This window comes from Trachypithecus francoisi, unplaced genomic scaffold (assembly GCF_009764315.1).
Source record: "Trachypithecus francoisi isolate TF-2019V2 unplaced genomic scaffold, Tfra_2.0 Lachesis_group15, whole genome shotgun sequence".
NCBI classification, from domain to species: Eukaryota; Metazoa; Chordata; class Mammalia; order Primates; family Cercopithecidae; genus Trachypithecus; species Trachypithecus francoisi.
This window is the reverse complement of record NW_022681460.1, coordinates 89,427,960-89,445,428: the sequence shown is the minus strand read 5'-3', so window position 1 is coordinate 89,445,428 and position 17,469 is coordinate 89,427,960. Positions and strand designations below refer to the sequence as shown.

At 37.4% G+C, this 17,469-nt stretch overlaps 1 protein-coding gene across 3 annotated transcripts in view; it reads left to right on the top strand.

The window, feature by feature from the left end:
- The window catches only part of LOC117097555 (cytochrome b5 reductase 4), a 114,000-nt gene that overhangs the window by 79,978 nt on the left and 16,553 nt on the right, over positions 1 to 17,469 (top strand). Inside the window, exons 11-15 of one of the 3 annotated variants that reach the window (XM_033235527.1) lie at positions 3,078 to 3,167; positions 7,934 to 8,074; positions 9,571 to 9,723; positions 13,414 to 13,564; positions 13,868 to 13,954. In XM_033235527.1, the coding sequence (XP_033091418.1) occupies positions 3,078 to 3,167; positions 7,934 to 8,074; positions 9,571 to 9,723; positions 13,414 to 13,564; positions 13,868 to 13,954 (622 nt within the window). The remainder of the gene's footprint in view (positions 1 to 3,077; positions 3,168 to 7,933; positions 8,075 to 9,570; positions 9,724 to 13,413; positions 13,565 to 13,867; positions 13,955 to 17,469) is intronic. The other 2 variants (XM_033235528.1, XM_033235529.1) reach the window with 2 other exon arrangements.

Sequence of the window (17,469 nt, the reverse complement as noted above, 5' to 3'; positions counted from 1 at the left end):
CTTTCAGCCTGCCCTGTCCTCAGAGGTCTAGGAAGGGGGCTGCAGGTTCCAATCCTTTAATCACATGGTTGGTTTCCCAGGCAGACAGGTCCCATCTTGAGGCTATCCGGGAGCCTATCAGAAGTCTCCCCATTAGAACGAAAGGATGCTCCTATCACCCAGGAAATTGCAGGGATTTAGGAATTCTGTTAAGACACTTATAGTACTTAGGAAATTACAAAAAGTTTTAGGAGCTCAGTGTCAGGAACCAGGGTTAAAGACCAAATATTAGAACAGAAGATTCTTTTAGTGTCTCTGTTTACAGGATTTTAGGAGTTGTGTGTCAGGAACCAGGGACACAGACCAGTATTTCTTTTTAATTCACACTTATGAAAATATATTTGTAGATAATTTTCAGAAAAGTATGAGGCAGCCTTATTTTGAGTACATCTTGTGTGTGGAAGACTGTTTTAGGCACTGTGGAATGAAACAAAGAGTATGGGAAATTTAGTTTCCCAGGTGGAAGATAGAAAATAAGCAAACATGAAATTGAAGAACACTTTTATAAGGAAATAGGCTGACAAGGACAAGTTATACAGTACAAACCGAACATGTTTTGTGGTAGCCCCAAGTGAATAGACACAGATGAATTTGGCCTTGAATGACTGCCTCAGGGAAGTGAATTTGAAGCCGTATTTTCAAAGTGAGGTCCATGGCTTTCAGAAAAAAACAAAACAAAAACTATTTTGGACTTTCCAGGTAGAGCTACAGGTCATTACTGGTTGCATATTATGCCAGGCATTTTGTTGGATGTAGAGAGAGAAAAATATAAGTGGCATGTAGGAAAGTTCTAGTGGGTTAATTTTACCAGAGCAAGAGGTCTGAATTTTTTGGTATTAGGTAAGGAGAGAGGACATAGAGAAATGATAGTGTGATAAAGCAGATCAGAAAAGAATAGGTAAGGGACAATGGAAATGAAAAGGTATTTTTAGGGTGAAATCTCTTTCCCTGAAATTACCTTTCTTATCTAGTGATTGAAAAATCATAGCAAACCAGGTAAAAGCCAAGTCGAAGAAATAAATGATACTGAGAACCTGGGCTGACCTCCATTTGGAAATAACTAGTTAGAACAACCATCATTCGGATATTCTCTGTAATGTCTTGAGGCTTTCCATTAATTCTTTTATTTCTGCTGTAAATTTTTCCTTGAATCCTGAACCACCATAAAAAAAGAAAGGTTTAGCTTTGTTGGTTGAAATTGGAGCTGTAATGTGTTTTTCAGTGAAGGTTTTCCACTTTGGAAAATGACTTGGAGTTTAGGAGATATTTTTGTTTATTTCACTGCATTAACGAAGATAATTTCATCTTTCTCCTTTCTTCTCCTTAAATCATGACAAAAACTGTAGGTTATTTTATTCACTAACAAAGCCAAATGATTACATCAGCAAAGTATTATAATTAACTTGCTTTGAGTAACCTTAAAGATTTATTTATTTATTTATTTATTTTTTAAAGAATTTTTTTTTATTATTATACTTTAAGTTCTAGGGTACATGTGCATAACGTGCAGGTTTGTTACATATGTATACTTGTGCCCTGTTGGTGTGCTGCACCCATCAACTCGTCAGCACCCATCAATTCGTCATTTATATCAGGTATAACTCCCAATGCAATCCCTCCCCCTCCCCGCTCCCCATGATAGGCCCCGATGGGTGATGTTCCCCTTCCCGAGTCCAAGTGATCTCATTGTTCAGTTCCCACCTATGAGTGAGAACATGTGGTGTTTGGTTTTCTGTTCTTGTGATAGTTTGCTAAGAATGATGGTTTCCAGCTGCATCCATGTCCCTACAAAGGACGCAAACTCATCCTTTTTTATGGCTGCATAATATTCCATGGTGTATATGTGCCACATTTTCTTAATCCAGTCTGTCACTGATGGACATTTGGGTTGATTCCAAGTCTTTGCTATTGTGAATAGTGCCGCAATAAACATACGTGTGCATATGTCTTGATAGCAGCATGATTTATAATCCTTTGGGTATATACCCAGTAGTGGGATGGCTGGGTCATATGGTACATCTAGTTCTAGATCCTTGAGGAATCGCCATACTGTTTTCCATAATGGTTGAACTAGTTTACAATCCCACCAACAGTGTAAAAGTGTTCCGATTTCTCCACATCCTCTCCAACACCTGTTGTTTCCTGACTTTTGAATGATTGCCATTCTAACTGGTGTGAGATGGTATCTCATTGTGGTTTTGATTTGCATCTCTCTGATGGCAAGTGATGATGAGCATTTTTTCATGTGTCTGTTGGCTGTATGAATGTCTTCTTTTGAGAAATGTCTGTTCATATCCTTTGCCCACTTTTTGATGGGGTTGTTTGTTTTTTTCTTGTAAATTTGTTTGAGTTCTTTGTAGATTCAGGATATTAGCCCTTTGTCAGATGAGTAGATTGCAAAAATTTTCTCCCATTGTGTAGGTTGCCTGTTCACTCTGATGGTAGTTTCTTTTGCTGTGCAGAAGCTCTTTAGTTTAATGAGATCCCATTTGTCAATTTTGGCTTTTGCTGCCGTTGCTTTTGGTGTTTTAGACATGAAGTCCTTGCCCATGCCTGTGTCCTGAATGGTACTACCTAGGTTTTCTTCTAGGGTTTTTATGGTATTAGGTCTAACATTTAAGTCTCTAATCCATCTTGAATTAATTTTCGTATAAGGAGTAAGGAAAGGATCCAGTTTCAGCTTTCTACTTATGGCTGGCCAATTTTCCCAGCACCATTTATTAAATAGGGAACTGGTACCAAAACAGAGATATAGACCAATGGAACAGAACAGAGTCCTCAGAAATAATACCACACATCTACAGCCATCTGATCTTTGACAAACCTGAGAGAAACAAGAAATGGGGAAAGGATGCCTTAAAGATTTATAGCCAATTATGTGGTTCCTAGATTTTCAATATGTATTGCTGTAATTATTGACTTCATGACAATAGCATGCTGGCTGTGTCTTACTACTTTCTTAGCTAAAAGAATTTGTTTGAAAACAAGCATATAAGTTGAAAAACTTTTAATATAATGTTTTCTCATGTCAAATCTAGAAGATACTTACATGAAGGATTCATATATCAGAAAGAACATCAACCAGAGAAGAGAAACTTTCATTTTTACCTTCAGTCCAAATGTAGTAGGTCAATATTTTAAATTGTATGAATTGAACCAATATAATTTATAAGTGTGATGCTTCCAATTAATTTTTTTCTTCCCGGAAATGAAGATTATGAGTGAGTAGCTGTGGGGGTTATGTGGGAGAAAGAGGCAGGGGGAGAGAAAGCAATAGAGAAGGAGATGGCTGAGGAACTTCTCTAATAAGGGTCAGAAATCGATAAATAATTGAATTGCTATTTCTATACACAAGGTAACATTAGCATTTTATCTTAATTGATAATTGTCTTTAATGTGGAGTCTTGGATCACCAAACAAAGGTAATTTTAAAGATTTGCCAACAAATAACCCAGTCAATTGTCTTAGGAAACAAGATTTAAAAAAAAAAGGTCTCACAATTTTGATATGTGAACAGCCACTTACAGGCATATGTTGGAGATGTTGTGGGTTGGGTTCCAGACAATTGCAATGGAGTATCACAATAAAGCAAGTCACACCATTTTTTTGGTTTCCCAGTGCATGTAAAAGTTATATTTACATTATACTTTAGTCTGTTAGGTATGCAATAGCATTATGTCTAAACAACAACTTACACATCTTAATTTAAAAAACAATATATTGCTAAAAAATGCTAACAATCATCTGAGTCTTCAGTGAATCATAATCTTTTTGCTGGTGGAGGGTCTTGCCTCGATGCTGATGATTGGTGACTTATCAGGGTGGTGGTTGCTGAAGGTTGGGGTAGCTGTGGCAATTTCTTAAGAAAAAATAAAGTTTGCCCACATCAGTTACCCTTTCTTTCACAAAAGATTCTCTGATAGCATTTTATTCACAGTAGAACTGCCCTCAAAATTGGAGTCAGTCCTCTCAAACTCTGTTGCTGTTTTATCAATTAAGTTCATGTATCATTCTAAATTGTCTGTTGTCATTTCAACAACATTTCACAGCATCTTTACCAGGAGTAGATTCCATCTCAATAACCCACATTTTTTGCTCATCCCTAGGAAGCAACTCTTCATGTGTTCCAAGTTTTATCATGAGATTGCAGCAATTCAGTCACATCTTCAGGCTCCACTTCTAATTCTAGTTCTCTTGCTGTATTTCCACCACATCTGCAGTTACTTCCTCCACTGAAGTCTTGAACTCGTCAGAGCCATCCGTGGGAATTGGAATCACCTTTCAAATTCCTGCTAATGTTGCTATTTTGACTGCCTCCCATAAATCTCAGATGTTCTTAATGGCATCTAGAGTGGTGAAACTTCTATATTTGAAGCCCACTGTTGAGACTTACTATGTGGAAAAAAAAAGATTCCTTTCGAATTGTTGTTATTCATTGACAATGCACCCAAGAACTCTGGTGGATATATATGTCATGAAGATAGCTTCTCTCTTTAAAACTCATAAACCAACTTCTAGCTTCCAACTTTTCTTCTAGAGCTTCCTCACCTCTCTCAGCCCTCCTAGAATTGAAGAGAGTTAGGACCTTGCTGTGGATCAGGTTTTTGGCTTAAGGGAGTGTTCTGGCTGGTTTCATCTATCCAGACCACTCAAACTTTCTACACATCAGCAATAAGGCTATTTTGCTTTCTTATCATAACATTCGTGTGCTCACTGAAGTAGGACTTTAAATTTCCTTCGAGAGCTTTTTCATTGCATCCACAACTTGTCTATAGTGATTGGCTACTAATAATTACTAATCATGTTCTCAAACTTTTTAAACAAGGCCTACTGAGTTGGGACAAGAAACTCTAATAGCTTCTTATTCCATCCCACATCTTTTCTAGATGCCCTGAGATGTTGGACAAGCTTTTTAACTTCGCTAAGCTTCTGTTTCCAGCAGGGAAAGTAAGAGTAACTAAGTGCTTCAAAAGTGCAAGAAGGAGAAGCCAGTTGAAGGCAGTGTGGACTCCTAGTGCAGTCTGCTCTTTCTCTTCTGTCTCCCATTGAAGACTTTACCTGTGTTTTCTGTTTTGGCCTTGTGAAATGCAATTTTTTAAAAGGGAAAATAGAGTTTCTTTTTAACATTAAGAAAAAAGTATGCTCAGATAGTCTTAGTATTCTCAGTATTTCAGCCTTACCCTGAGTATCTCAATATTAATTGTATGTATTTAATTCAAATAAGTTAGTTATTTGGGGCAGTAATGTTTCTGTCTTGGTTTTGTTTTACTGTCTTTATTTTCAGTTTCTCATTTTTTAGTATAATTACCTGTGCTTAGAAAGCCAAAAAGCCGACAGTTAAATAATGGCATTGTGTAGACTGAAGTAGTCAGTGCCATCTGCTTTATACTTTTTCCTTATATACTGCAGTTCCCATCTGTCTCTGCTATCTTTCTCCTTGATGCAATTGAAAGATGAAAACTTTCTTAAATCCTTCTTAAAATTCTTGGAACCTATAGTTAGGATGTTCTTTTGAAATTATAGTCAGCCTTTTGTGGGTAAAACGTTGAAATTATCTCAGTAGTGTTAAATAACAAGAATGCTGTGTCAACTCTCTAACAAGGAAAGTCAGTAAATCACTGTAACCCAGTATTTCCTTGTGTTTTAAATATCACTGGAGAGTTGCATAGTTACTATAGCAAACTTTTCTAGCAAATACTAGAGTAAAAATTGTCAGTCCAGAAGGTGAGTATTTTCATCTAGCTGTAAAGTTATCAAAATGATATGCACTACATTTTATTAGAAGAAAACAACACTGTGGTCCTTAGACCTGCGCAAGAAGGGCATCTGCCCTGGGTTCCACACTTGGAGAGCCCCACGTGACTATCTCCAGTCATAGCCACACCCCTCCCACAACGTAAGGAGTATTGCAAGACCACAAAAAGTATCCACCTGGAGCTCATCCTCTTTCTTTCGACTTCACCCTCTAGGTATCTAGAACCATGGAATTCCCTGCCCAAACGACCCCAAATCTACTTCTATCCAAGGAGTGGCCAGGGCTGTTTATGTGAAAAGCTAGTGCATGAGCTTGAGCCTGTGGGTTAATGTATCCACACCCATTTAAGCCCCTACTCAGAGTCAGACAGCCAAGGATGAGAAGACAATGGGGGCAGGCAGTGGGAGTACAGGTCTCATTCCTCTGCCATCTCACTGATATTCTGAGGAGTTTAAGAATCCCAAATTTGAACCTAGCCTTCTAGGACCTTGTGAAGCTGTATATTTCAAAATACAGCATAGAACATACTTTGACAGTTATTTGTCTGATTTATAACTGTTAAATATTTATATGTATATAGTGTGTGGGTCTCTAGTTGTATTCTTACTGTGGGTTCCAGAAAGGGTCTGGAGAAAGAAAGAAAGAGATCATTTGCACCTTCATTTCTCTTTGTGCATGGGCCTGTGTCCTTTGACCCTTTGGTTAGGCCAGTGCTTGTTAGGCCTTCCAGGATAACTTTAGGGTAGACTCTTAGCCATAATCTGGTCCAAACCTGTGCCCTAGCACTAGAGTGAGGTGACCTCAAGTGATACTCCAGGGTCTTTGCATAAAGTGATGTAGTCTAAGCTTATATACTTACTGCTACCATGATAGCAGGTGGAAAATTGAGTGACTGATCTGTGGGGAGCAAAAGGGAGAAGGGGAGTTGGATTCACTTGTGACTAAAATGATTTCTTAGGATTATATGTGAATTTCAGTTTTCCACTAAGCATTGATTATTAGCTGTTGGCTCTTCACTTTCTAAGATCTAGAGAAAATATTTCTGCACCTACTTGAATATTTTGGGGTTAAAAAAAGAGAATAACTAGAATAAGAAATATATTAGGGTTTATTCCTTTACATCTCTGTAAATACTATTTTGAGAGAGGAAATAAAAAGTTAATATCTTCACATTATTCTGATATGCTATTTATGTTCAAAGAGAATTTACAAGTGAAAATCTTAATTATTTCAGAACTTCTATAATAAATTCTTCTAATTCAAATGGTATTATTTGCTCTGTATACAAACAATATTTTCTGAGCTTGGGATATTAATTTCAGATTTCTCTAGTATTTATAAAAATATTTGATTCGTTTTATCTATTTGTGTATTAGTACCAAAATCCTAATCCTACCATCTTCAACTTTTCACTTGTATTAATTTTCCAGATACCAAAACCTACACCTTTAAGCATAAAAATTATTTTAATCATTTGTGACAGTTAAAATGTTCTCTAATCATATATATAAAATATATTCACACAAACATAGAGACATAAGAATGTATATCTTCTTGCCTTTGTCAAAAAGATATTCTAAAATTGCTTCATAGTGCTACTGTTGTTAAGCCTTAAAGGCTTGAGCTTCAGGACTTTTCCATTGTGTAAGAAAAGATTTTAGAATGTACAGTGGCTCATGCCTGTAATCTCAACACTTTGGGAAGCCAGGGTGGGTGGATTGCTTGAGTCCAGAAGTTTGACACCAGCCTGGGCAACATAGTGAAACCCCATCTCTTAAAAAAAATTTTTTTAAAAAGACTTTAGAATGTAAACTTATTCATTATCAAATAAAATTAGGTGTTTTTTTTTTTAGAGCATAGTGGCTTAACATGCTATAATAACAGATGTGAGGAAATAACACTCATTAAGTTCATCTTTCAAGTTATAGAAGTATTTACAGGTCTTGGTCAACAGATATCTCAGGAAATAAAATGGAAAAAGTAACCTTAAAATATTGATTAATTTTTTAAATGTATAGGCATTTTAGTGAAGTTGAAGCTTTCTAGAAAACAGAAGCTGAGTATGTGCTTTCTCTTAGTGGTTTAGTATTGCTTCTTATTAATTTATGTATCAATAAGAGAAAATGAATCACTTTTTAGGTTTGTACTACAGAAAGTGCCAGTTAATTTCCAAGGAAAATGTTACTCATGATACGAGGCTTTTCTGTTTGATGCTGCCACCAAGCACTCATCTTCAAGTGCCCATTGGGCAACATGTTTACCTCAAGCTACCTATTACAGGTAAGGTGAACAGAGGCTTTGGGACACATTTTCTTCTTTTATAAGCAGTTCAAAATCAGTACTATTCTCTCTAGAAAACAACCATTTAAGTTATTAATAAATGTTTCCAGGCAGCTAGATTTAGTGATAGTCAGAATCTAGGTTTGTGACTGCAACGTGTTCTACATGTTGGAACTATAGCTGTACCATACTGTCATGTGGAACAAAGATATTTGCCGGTAGTTTAGACAGGTGATTCCACCAGCATTGTAATTTATTACTAACAAAACCCTAAAGGAAAGAGATGAGAGACTGCACAAATAGTCCTCTGTGAAGACAACTACTAGAAGCTCATACTGGTGTCTCTTAGTAGCTACTTAGGGTTGTATCATTTATGAAGTTGAATCTATAAAATTTAAAATGAGTGAATGATTGGAAATGATTTTATTCTATGTGCTACCAGTATCAGAAGCTCTATAAATGTATAAATATGACTTCTTCTTTCTTTCATTTTTATCCTAAATTTACCTCACTTATTTTGAATACCCTTGTTATTGATGTCCAACATTTTCTTGACCTTTTGAAGCTGCGAACAGTAAAATTCTCCTGTCAGCTGTAGTGTTTCCGGCAATTGTCTAAAATGTTACCAGCTAGGTCTTAGTAGATATGATATATTATGATGAGGCACTGTTAAGGTTTTCTGGTTTTCATCACTAATGGCTGGTTTTCTCTTTTTCATCACTAATGCCTGGTTACCTAATTCAAGAGCTGGTATCTTCTCCAGTTATTGCCAGTGCATTTTAATTAATATATGTATTTTGTATACATTAAGGAGCCATGCATAAAATTTTTGGTCTTTCAAACATGTGATGATTCTTCTCTTTGGGATTTGGCTACCTAAAATAAAATGAGTTATTTATTTTACTCTTTAAGAAAATAATGTTTTCTTAGAAGTAGCTGGATTAACATTCTTTTTATTCAGTTACCAAAGTAATATGTAATATGTTAAAATATTAAAACAATTTAAAGTACATAAAGTAAAAAGTGAAATTTCTTCCTTTTTCTCCCCTAAATGATCCCACTGGTCATCAGTAACCGTTTTTTAAAATTTGGTGTATAATTAAAATTATAAGGTAAATACTTTATTCTACATCTCCATGGTAAATTTTTGATGCAGTTTTTGTTGTGGCCCATTACAAAGTTTATTTGCTGATGGAATAGATGGTTGTCTAAACTTATTACTGTATATTTCTATTAAATTAGACTGTACATAATAAAAACAGATTGTTTATATTATGGGTACAATATTTGTGAAAATTGTTTCGGCACATATAGGCTTGGGGTATATATACATATATACTATATACCTATAGAAAAATCATTAAAATTATATACCCATTAGGTATATAGTTTTAAATATATACTGATGGTATCATAACATTTGGACGTTTCATCTTCATTAAGAGATTTTTGGATTTTTAGAGTTTAATTTTTTTGCTGTGATTTTTTTTTTCTAGGTACAGAAATAGTAAAGCCATATACACCTGTATCTGGTTCCTTACTGTCAGAGTTCAAGGAACCAGTTCTTCCCAACAATAAATACATCTATTTTTTGATAAAAATCTATCACACTGGACTCTTCACACCAGAGCTTGATCGTCTTCAGATTGGTTAGTATTTTTACATTTTTGTAACCTCATTTGTGCTCTAGATTGGATCAGATTGCCCTCTCATTATCTCCATGTAGGAGTCTGTCAAATATCTTTAACTCAACATGTCTACAACCAAAGTTATCTTCTCTTTGTCCCACCCAGCATGGCCTTCCTCCATATTCCCTTTTTTTATTATTTGCAGCATCACTGTTCATCCTTGATCCAATCTGGAAACTCAAGTCGGCCTTGTTTCTTCCCACTTTCTCTCTCCCAGTCCAGTCAGCCACTAAGTTTTGTTGAGTATACATCTCAATGGCTTTTTCAGCTACCTCTTCTGCCACTGTCTTATAGTAAGCCTTCATCACATCTTTGTTGGCTTCTAACTGTTTTCTCACAATTGACCCTAGCTGCTTTGCAGCTTTGAAACCTCTGATGGGTCCCCATTATCTATACTGCATGACCTACAAAGACATTGATAATCTCTCCAGCTTCATCTCTTGCTATACAAAAATACTTGTGCTACTCAGAGTTCCACAGATTTGTCATCCTCATTCACAGGTACATGCAGTTGTCACACCCAAGATGCCCATCAACCTTTTCTTTACCTGTCAAGTACTTTTTTAAAAAGACCCAAATGTGGGCTGGGTGTGGTGGCTCATGCCTGTAATCCCAGCATTTTGGGAGGCTGAGGCAGGCAGATCACTTGAGGTCAGGAGTTTGAGACCAGCCTGGCCAACATGGGGAAACTCCGTTTCTACTAAAAATACAAAAATTAGCCAGGTATGGTGGCGGGCATCTGTAATCCCAACTACTTGGAAGGCTGAGACAGAAGAATCACTTAAACCCGGGAGACAGAGGTTGCAGTGAGCCAAGATCATGCCACTGTATTCCAGCTTGGGCAACAGAGCGAGACTCTCAAAAAAATAAAAATAATAATAAATAAAAAGACCCAAACAGAATATCACTTTATGGAGCCCTCCTCCTTCCCTGAAACCCCCAATAACAACAGTTTATTCAAAGCTCTATTATAAGAATAAATATATCCTCAATTAGAAGACTGAGTTTAAGAGCAGAAATTGTCTTATCTTTGTATTTCCAACACGTGGCATGGCAGTTGGTACATAATAGGCTGTCAGTAAATGTACTTTGTTTTTTTGTTTGTTTGTTTTATTTTTGAGACGGTCTGCCACCCAGGCTGGAGTGCAGTGGCTTGATCTCAGCTCACTGCAACCTCTGCCTTCTGGGTTCAGTGATTCTTCTGCCTTAGCCTTCCAAGTAGCTGGGATTACGGGCACACACCACCATGCTGACTAAGTAGTAGAGATGAGTTTTCACTATGTTGGCCAGGCTGGTCTTGAACTCCTAACCTTAGGTAATTGGCCCACCTTGGCCTCCCAAAGTGCTGGGATCACAGGTGTGAGCCACTGTGCCCAGCCAGTAAAGGTACTTTGAAAGAATAAATAAAGAACTATAATGAGATATATTAAGATTTAAAAACTTCTCTTGCTTCTGCTCCCTTTTGGTGTCTCTTACTCCTTTTTCTGTATTTTCTTTTCACTGCTTTTTACCTAATGGCAAAAATGTTCCTCTTTCCAAGGCAGCAGTAGCAATATTTTGGGATATCAGTGAAGTGGATTACTGAAATTTGGAAATAAACAAAATTACATTACTTTCTGAAATGTAGTAGATATGATTCTGCTAATTATATCTACTTCACGTGAGAGATATGATTAGTCATCTTTGGTTACGTTAACCAAAATATTATATATGAATTTGAACCTGAAGTATTTTGGAGTACCTACAAATCTAATGAAGGTGACTATCACCTTGTGAAAGAAGGACTGACACATAATTATAATACAATAAGTGGAAACTTAAGGAATGGTATTACAGCCTATTTACGGAGATTTTTGTAAACATAGCAGGGTAAAGAGTTGTCCTAGAGCGTGGAAAGGGAAAGCTCGAAGAATAAGATGAAGTATTATTTCAGCTTCATTTAGGGAGGCTCAACATGGCACAAATATTTGTGTCACTTAGAGAGTTGTACATTAAATGAATGAACCCATGCAGTTGTCCATCTCTCTTTCAATCCCATGTTCACTAAGCAGCATGATTTTACATGATTAATTTGGCTTTCCGTGTGTTCTGATACTGGAAACAAGATATCCCCAGCGGGACATGTAATGTTCAGGTTACTAGATACATGTAATCCCAGCTGTGCCATTCTGGCATGTGTGCTTTAATCTCTTCTGAATATGATTAGCATCAGTTATCTTACATGAGTCTAATCAATTTTGTTAGCATTGGAAAGACTGGGCTGTGGGTAAAAGTTACCAAGTTAATACTGTCCTCTGAGGCTTCTTTAGTAAACAACCATCTGGCTTTCCTAAGGACATTCTAATCTTACGGTGTTTTTCAAACTATAACAAGGAGCTTCTATTGTTTTTTTTTTTTTTTTTTGAGACAGAGTTTTGCTCTTGTTGCCCAGGCTGGAGTGCAATGGCGCGATCTCGGCTCACCGCAACCTCCGCCTCCTGGGTTCAAGCGATTCTCCTGCCTCAGCAACCTCCGCCTCCTGGGTTCAAGCAATTCTCCTGCCTCAGCCTCCCGAGTAGATGGGATTACAGGCATGTGCCACAATGCCCAGCTAATTTTTTGTGTTTTTAGTAGAGACAGGGTTTCTCCATGTTGGTCAGGCTGGTCTTGAACTCCCGACCTCAGGTGATCCACCTGCCTTGGCCTCCCAAAGTGCTGGGATTACAGGCGTGAGCCACCACGCCCAGCCCTGTTCTCAAATACTTACTTGATCAACTACTGCAAGATTCTTACTATCCTGCAATGGAAAACAAAGGAAAAATTGTGAGCATCCAAGCATTTTAAAATAGAGTATTTTAAATCATTCAAAATTATACACAGCTTTATTTTTCATTTTTAAGATTACATTTCAAGTTTCTGAATCTAGTCCTAAAGATAATTTTCTTATATGAATGGTACATGGTGATTATATCAACTGAACTGTAGAAAATGGGCACTGATTTCTCAACTGTGTTGATGCTAGATTGGAAAGTGGCATGCTCCAAGTATAGTTGACTGCATTTCTGATCTTGCTTTGTTTTTATGGGAATTAAACTCAGAACAGCCTTTCTTAATTAATAGGTCTTTTCAGAAATTTGGTGGAAGAGAAGTTGGTGTGTTTATCAACATAAGATTTTAGAATACATTTCTATTTCAATTTTCTCTCCTACTAATCCTGTTACTGTGGTTAATAATCAATATGTAAATAGTGAATATCTATTCTTTACTCTGTACCATGTAAGACAGATATATGTGGACTCTGCTTTTGAGGTACTTAAAATTTAGTTTAGCAATCAATCCTTTATTGATAATTTGTGGATAAGTACTTTGCAGTAGTTTGTAAATTTCAGACTTCTGATGGTTTGGGAAAATAGTGGTGGGAAATTATACCATAAAACCTCATTATTAATTTGACTGCAATGATATAATTCAGACATACTTAGGGGTCTAATGAGTATCCTTAGGACTACTTATTTATCTTAAAGACTGATACATAGTCTGCAAGCTAAGTATTTATACTGTTACTCCTCAGTGTTTTAAATTCAGTTACTTTTGGCTTCTTAATTTCCCGGCTGGGTTTTTTGGTTTGTTTGTGTTTTTTTTTTCTGATTTAGTTTGTATTTCATTGTTTAGGAGATTTTGTTTCTGTAAGCAGTCCTGAGGGCAATTTTAAAATATCCAAGTTCCAAGAATTAGAAGATCTCTTTTTGTTGGCAGCTGGAACAGGCTTCACACCAATGGTTAAAATACTGAATTATGCTTTGACTGATATACCCAGTCTCAGGTATGTAATTTTGTCTCTAATTACTATCCTTTTTGAGGCTGTTATATTAGTATAAGGTATTCTAAGTTGATTACTCACTGGACCTTAATAGACATGTTACCATTTCCTCATTCATCATTTCTTACTCTGCCTCCTCTAATCCTAGGTATTAAGTAGGTTCTTTTATCTCATTTCAGTTTTTGATGATTTTTAATTACCTACTGGGCACTAAAACATTCATGCTGGTTCACTTTAGACTTGCTATTTGTTCATATTTTACATGTAATTAATTAGTTATTTCTGAGTTTTTGTTTTTCTTTTAAGGAAAGTGAAGCTGATGTTCTTCAATAAAACAGAGGATGATATAATTTGGAGACGCCAGTTGGAGAAATTAGCATTTAAAGATAAAAGGTATTAAACTGATATTAGCTCTGTGTTTAGTTTTTTATAGCTGTGTAGTAAGTCTGGCCTTAACTTGTCTGGTTGGAGCTTTGATTGGCCAGGAAGCTCCTTCAAAGAAAAAAAATAAACCGATAATTCTCTAACTGGAAATCATGTTAAATGTTCCTCTTCCCTCAAAGAAACACTGTCTGGCAAGATCTAGGCAACCTTATATATGTGTCACTAAGATGCACGTTGGACTTTATGATCATGTTATGTGGTTTATACTGAGTTGGGTTTCACTGAAAATTTTCCAATGTAGCCAGTTTGGTAATGCAAGATTTTTCTTGTTATAATAAAATAAAAATTTGGTGAGAATAGATTAAGCAAAATTAAACATGGGATGGGATTTCTAAAGCTTTTTATATGTTAGTATCCTTTGTGACTTTCCAAGAGAGGAATTTTTTTATGCATTGTTTAGCAAAATTCCCTTTACTTTTGTGTGTTTGCATTAACACTTCTTCGCTCTATCACTAGTGATCCTTGGTACCCACTTTGGGAAGTGCTGGTATAGACAATAGAAAAAAAAGTTCTAGTCAAGCTGAACTCAGTAGTGGAATGGGACAGAAAGGATAACAAAAGTAAAAACTTATTTTATTGATTAAAGAGCCCAGCCCAGTAAACTAAAATAAGAAGATAATTTAAATGAATATGTGCTCCATTTCCCCTAAAATGATTTTATAGCAGTAGGAAGTTCAGAACAGTCTTTTTATAAAAACTGAATTGAATAAGCTATCATACTTCCTAAAGCATTTCTATATTCATTAAAAGCTATTTCTAAGAATTTTAGGGCTTTATAAATTATACAGAAGATCTGAAGTAAATACATATGTGTATGATAGGATGGTATAGATAAAATTCTAGGCTTTTTGAAAGAGTAAAGCCCTTAGAACTTTGTTAGCTGTCCAGGGGCTCGAGGTTCTTCTAAATATTTTCTGCATATCCATAATAAGAAAATGCTGTGGTCTTTTCCCATTTTTCCCTGCCTGCTGTCTCCCATCATCCTCCACTTTGTCTTTTAATAAATGGCTTTCAGTCTTAAGGATGACACCTGAACGTATTTATCCTTGAAGTATTTATTCTCTACATACTAAAAACATAAACCTAAGAATATTTACTGTATTTAAGTAGTTGTGTGGCATTTTAGAGATTATTTAAAGAAGTTCAAGTTCTTAGTTTTTCAAGTATTTTTTAACACATTTTCAAAGTAGAAAATTGGAAGCGTTTATCAATAAATCTAAAGACCTAAATTCGAGTTGTCATTCTACTCCTCACCAGCATGAAATTTTATTCACAAATTATTTACCTCTAGGGGCCTCTTTAACTTCAAAAGAAAATAATGACATCTTTCTACTTCATAAAGCTATTGTGAGCTTTGGAGAAGATAATGTAAATGCTTTGGAACCTGTGAAGCCCTCTCTCAGACATTTGAATTGTGGTTATAGAGGACCCCTATATACATGTTTGTTTTCTGTCTTCGATGTTACAGCTTCTGTTTTTTTAAGTAAATGTTTAAAAGAATTTAAACTGGTTGATTCCCAGGCAAGATGGCCAAATAGGAACAGCTCTGGTCTGCAGCTCCCAGTGAGACCAACACAGTAGGCGGGTGATTTCTGCATTTCCAACTGAGGTACCTGGTTCATCTCCCTGGGACTGGTTATACAGTGGGTGCAGCCCACAGAGGGTGAGCAGAAGCAGGGTGGGGTGTTGCCTCACCCGGGAAGCTCAAGTGGTTGGGGAACTCCCTCCACTAGCCAAAGGAAGCCATGAGGGACTGTGCCATGAGTGACTGTGCTATCCAGCCCAGATACTACGCTTTTCCCTTAGGCTTCGCAACCTGCAGACCAGGAGATTCCCTTGGGTGCCTACACCACCAGGGTCCTGGGTTTCAAGCACAAACTTGAGCGGCCATTTGGGCAGACACCAAGCTAGCTGCAGGAGTTTTTTTTGTACCCTAGTGGCACCTGGAAACAGAACCATTCACTCGCCTGGAAAGGAGGCTGAAGCCAGGGAGCCAAGTGGTCTTGCTCAGTGGATCCCACCCAAACGGAGCCCATCAAGCTAAGATCCACTGGCTTGAAATTCTCACTGCAAGCATAACAGTTTGAAGTCAACAGGGAACACTCGAGCCTGGTGGGGGGAGGGACGTCCACCATTACTGACACTTGAGTAGGTGGTTTTCCACTCACAGTGTAAAAAAAGCCACTGGGAAGTTTGGACTAGGTGGAGCCCACCACAGTGCCAAATAACCTGATAGCCAGACCGCCTCTCTAGGTTCCTCCTCTCTGTGCAGGGCATCTCTGAAAGAAAGGCAGCAGTCCCAATCAGAGACAGAGACTTATAGATAAAACTCCCATCTCCCTGGAACAGAGTGCCTGGGGGAAGGGGCGGCTGTAGGCACAGCTTCAGCAGACTTAAAACGTTCCTGCCTGCTGGCTCTTAAGAGAGCAGTGGATCTCCCATCACAGCACTTGAGCTCTGCTAAGTGACAGACTGCCTCCTCAAGTGGGTCCCTTACCCTCGAGCCTCCTGATGGGGAGACACCCCCCAGCAGGGGTCGACAGACACCTCATACAGGAGAGCTCTGGCTGGCATTTGGCAGATGCTCTCTGGGATGAAGCTTCCAGAGGAAGGAACAGGCAGCAATCTTTGCTATTCTTCAGCCTCTGCTGGTGATACCCAGGAAAACAGGGTCTAGAGTGGACCCCCGGCAAACTCCAGCAGACCTGCAGCAGAGGGGCCTGTTATAAGGTAAACTAACAAACAGAAAGCAATAGCATCAACATCAAAAAAAAAAGGATGACCAAGCCAACACTCCATCCAGAGGTCACCAACAGCAAAGACCAAAGCTGGATAAATCCACGAAGATGAGGAAAAACCTATGCAAAAAGGCTGAAAATGCCAAAAACCAGAATGCCTCCTCTTCTCCAAAGGATCACAACTCCTTGCCAGCGAGGGAACAAAACTGGACAGATAATGAGTTTGACGAATTGACAGAAGTAGGCTTCAGAAGATAGGTAATAACAAACTCCTCTGAGCTAAAGGAGCATGTTCTAACCCAATGCAAGGAAGCTAAGAACCTTGACAAAAGGTTAGAGGAATATCTAACTACAATAAACAGTTTAGAGAAGAACATAAATGACCTGATGGAACTGAAAAACACAGCATCAGAACGTCGTGAAGCATACACAAGTATCATAGCCGAATCGAGCAAGCGGAAGAAAGGATATCAGAGATTGAAGATCAACTCAATGAAATAAAGCAAGAAGACAAGATTAGAGAAAAAATAATGAAAAGGAATGAACAAAGCCTCCAACAAATATGGGACTATGTTTGGTGTACCTGAAAGTGACTGGGAGAATGGAACCAAGTTGAAAAAACACTTCTGGATACTATCCAAGAGAACTTCCCCAACCTAGCAACACAGGCCAACATTCAAATTCAGGAAATAAGAGAACACCACAAAGATACTCCTTGAGAAGGAC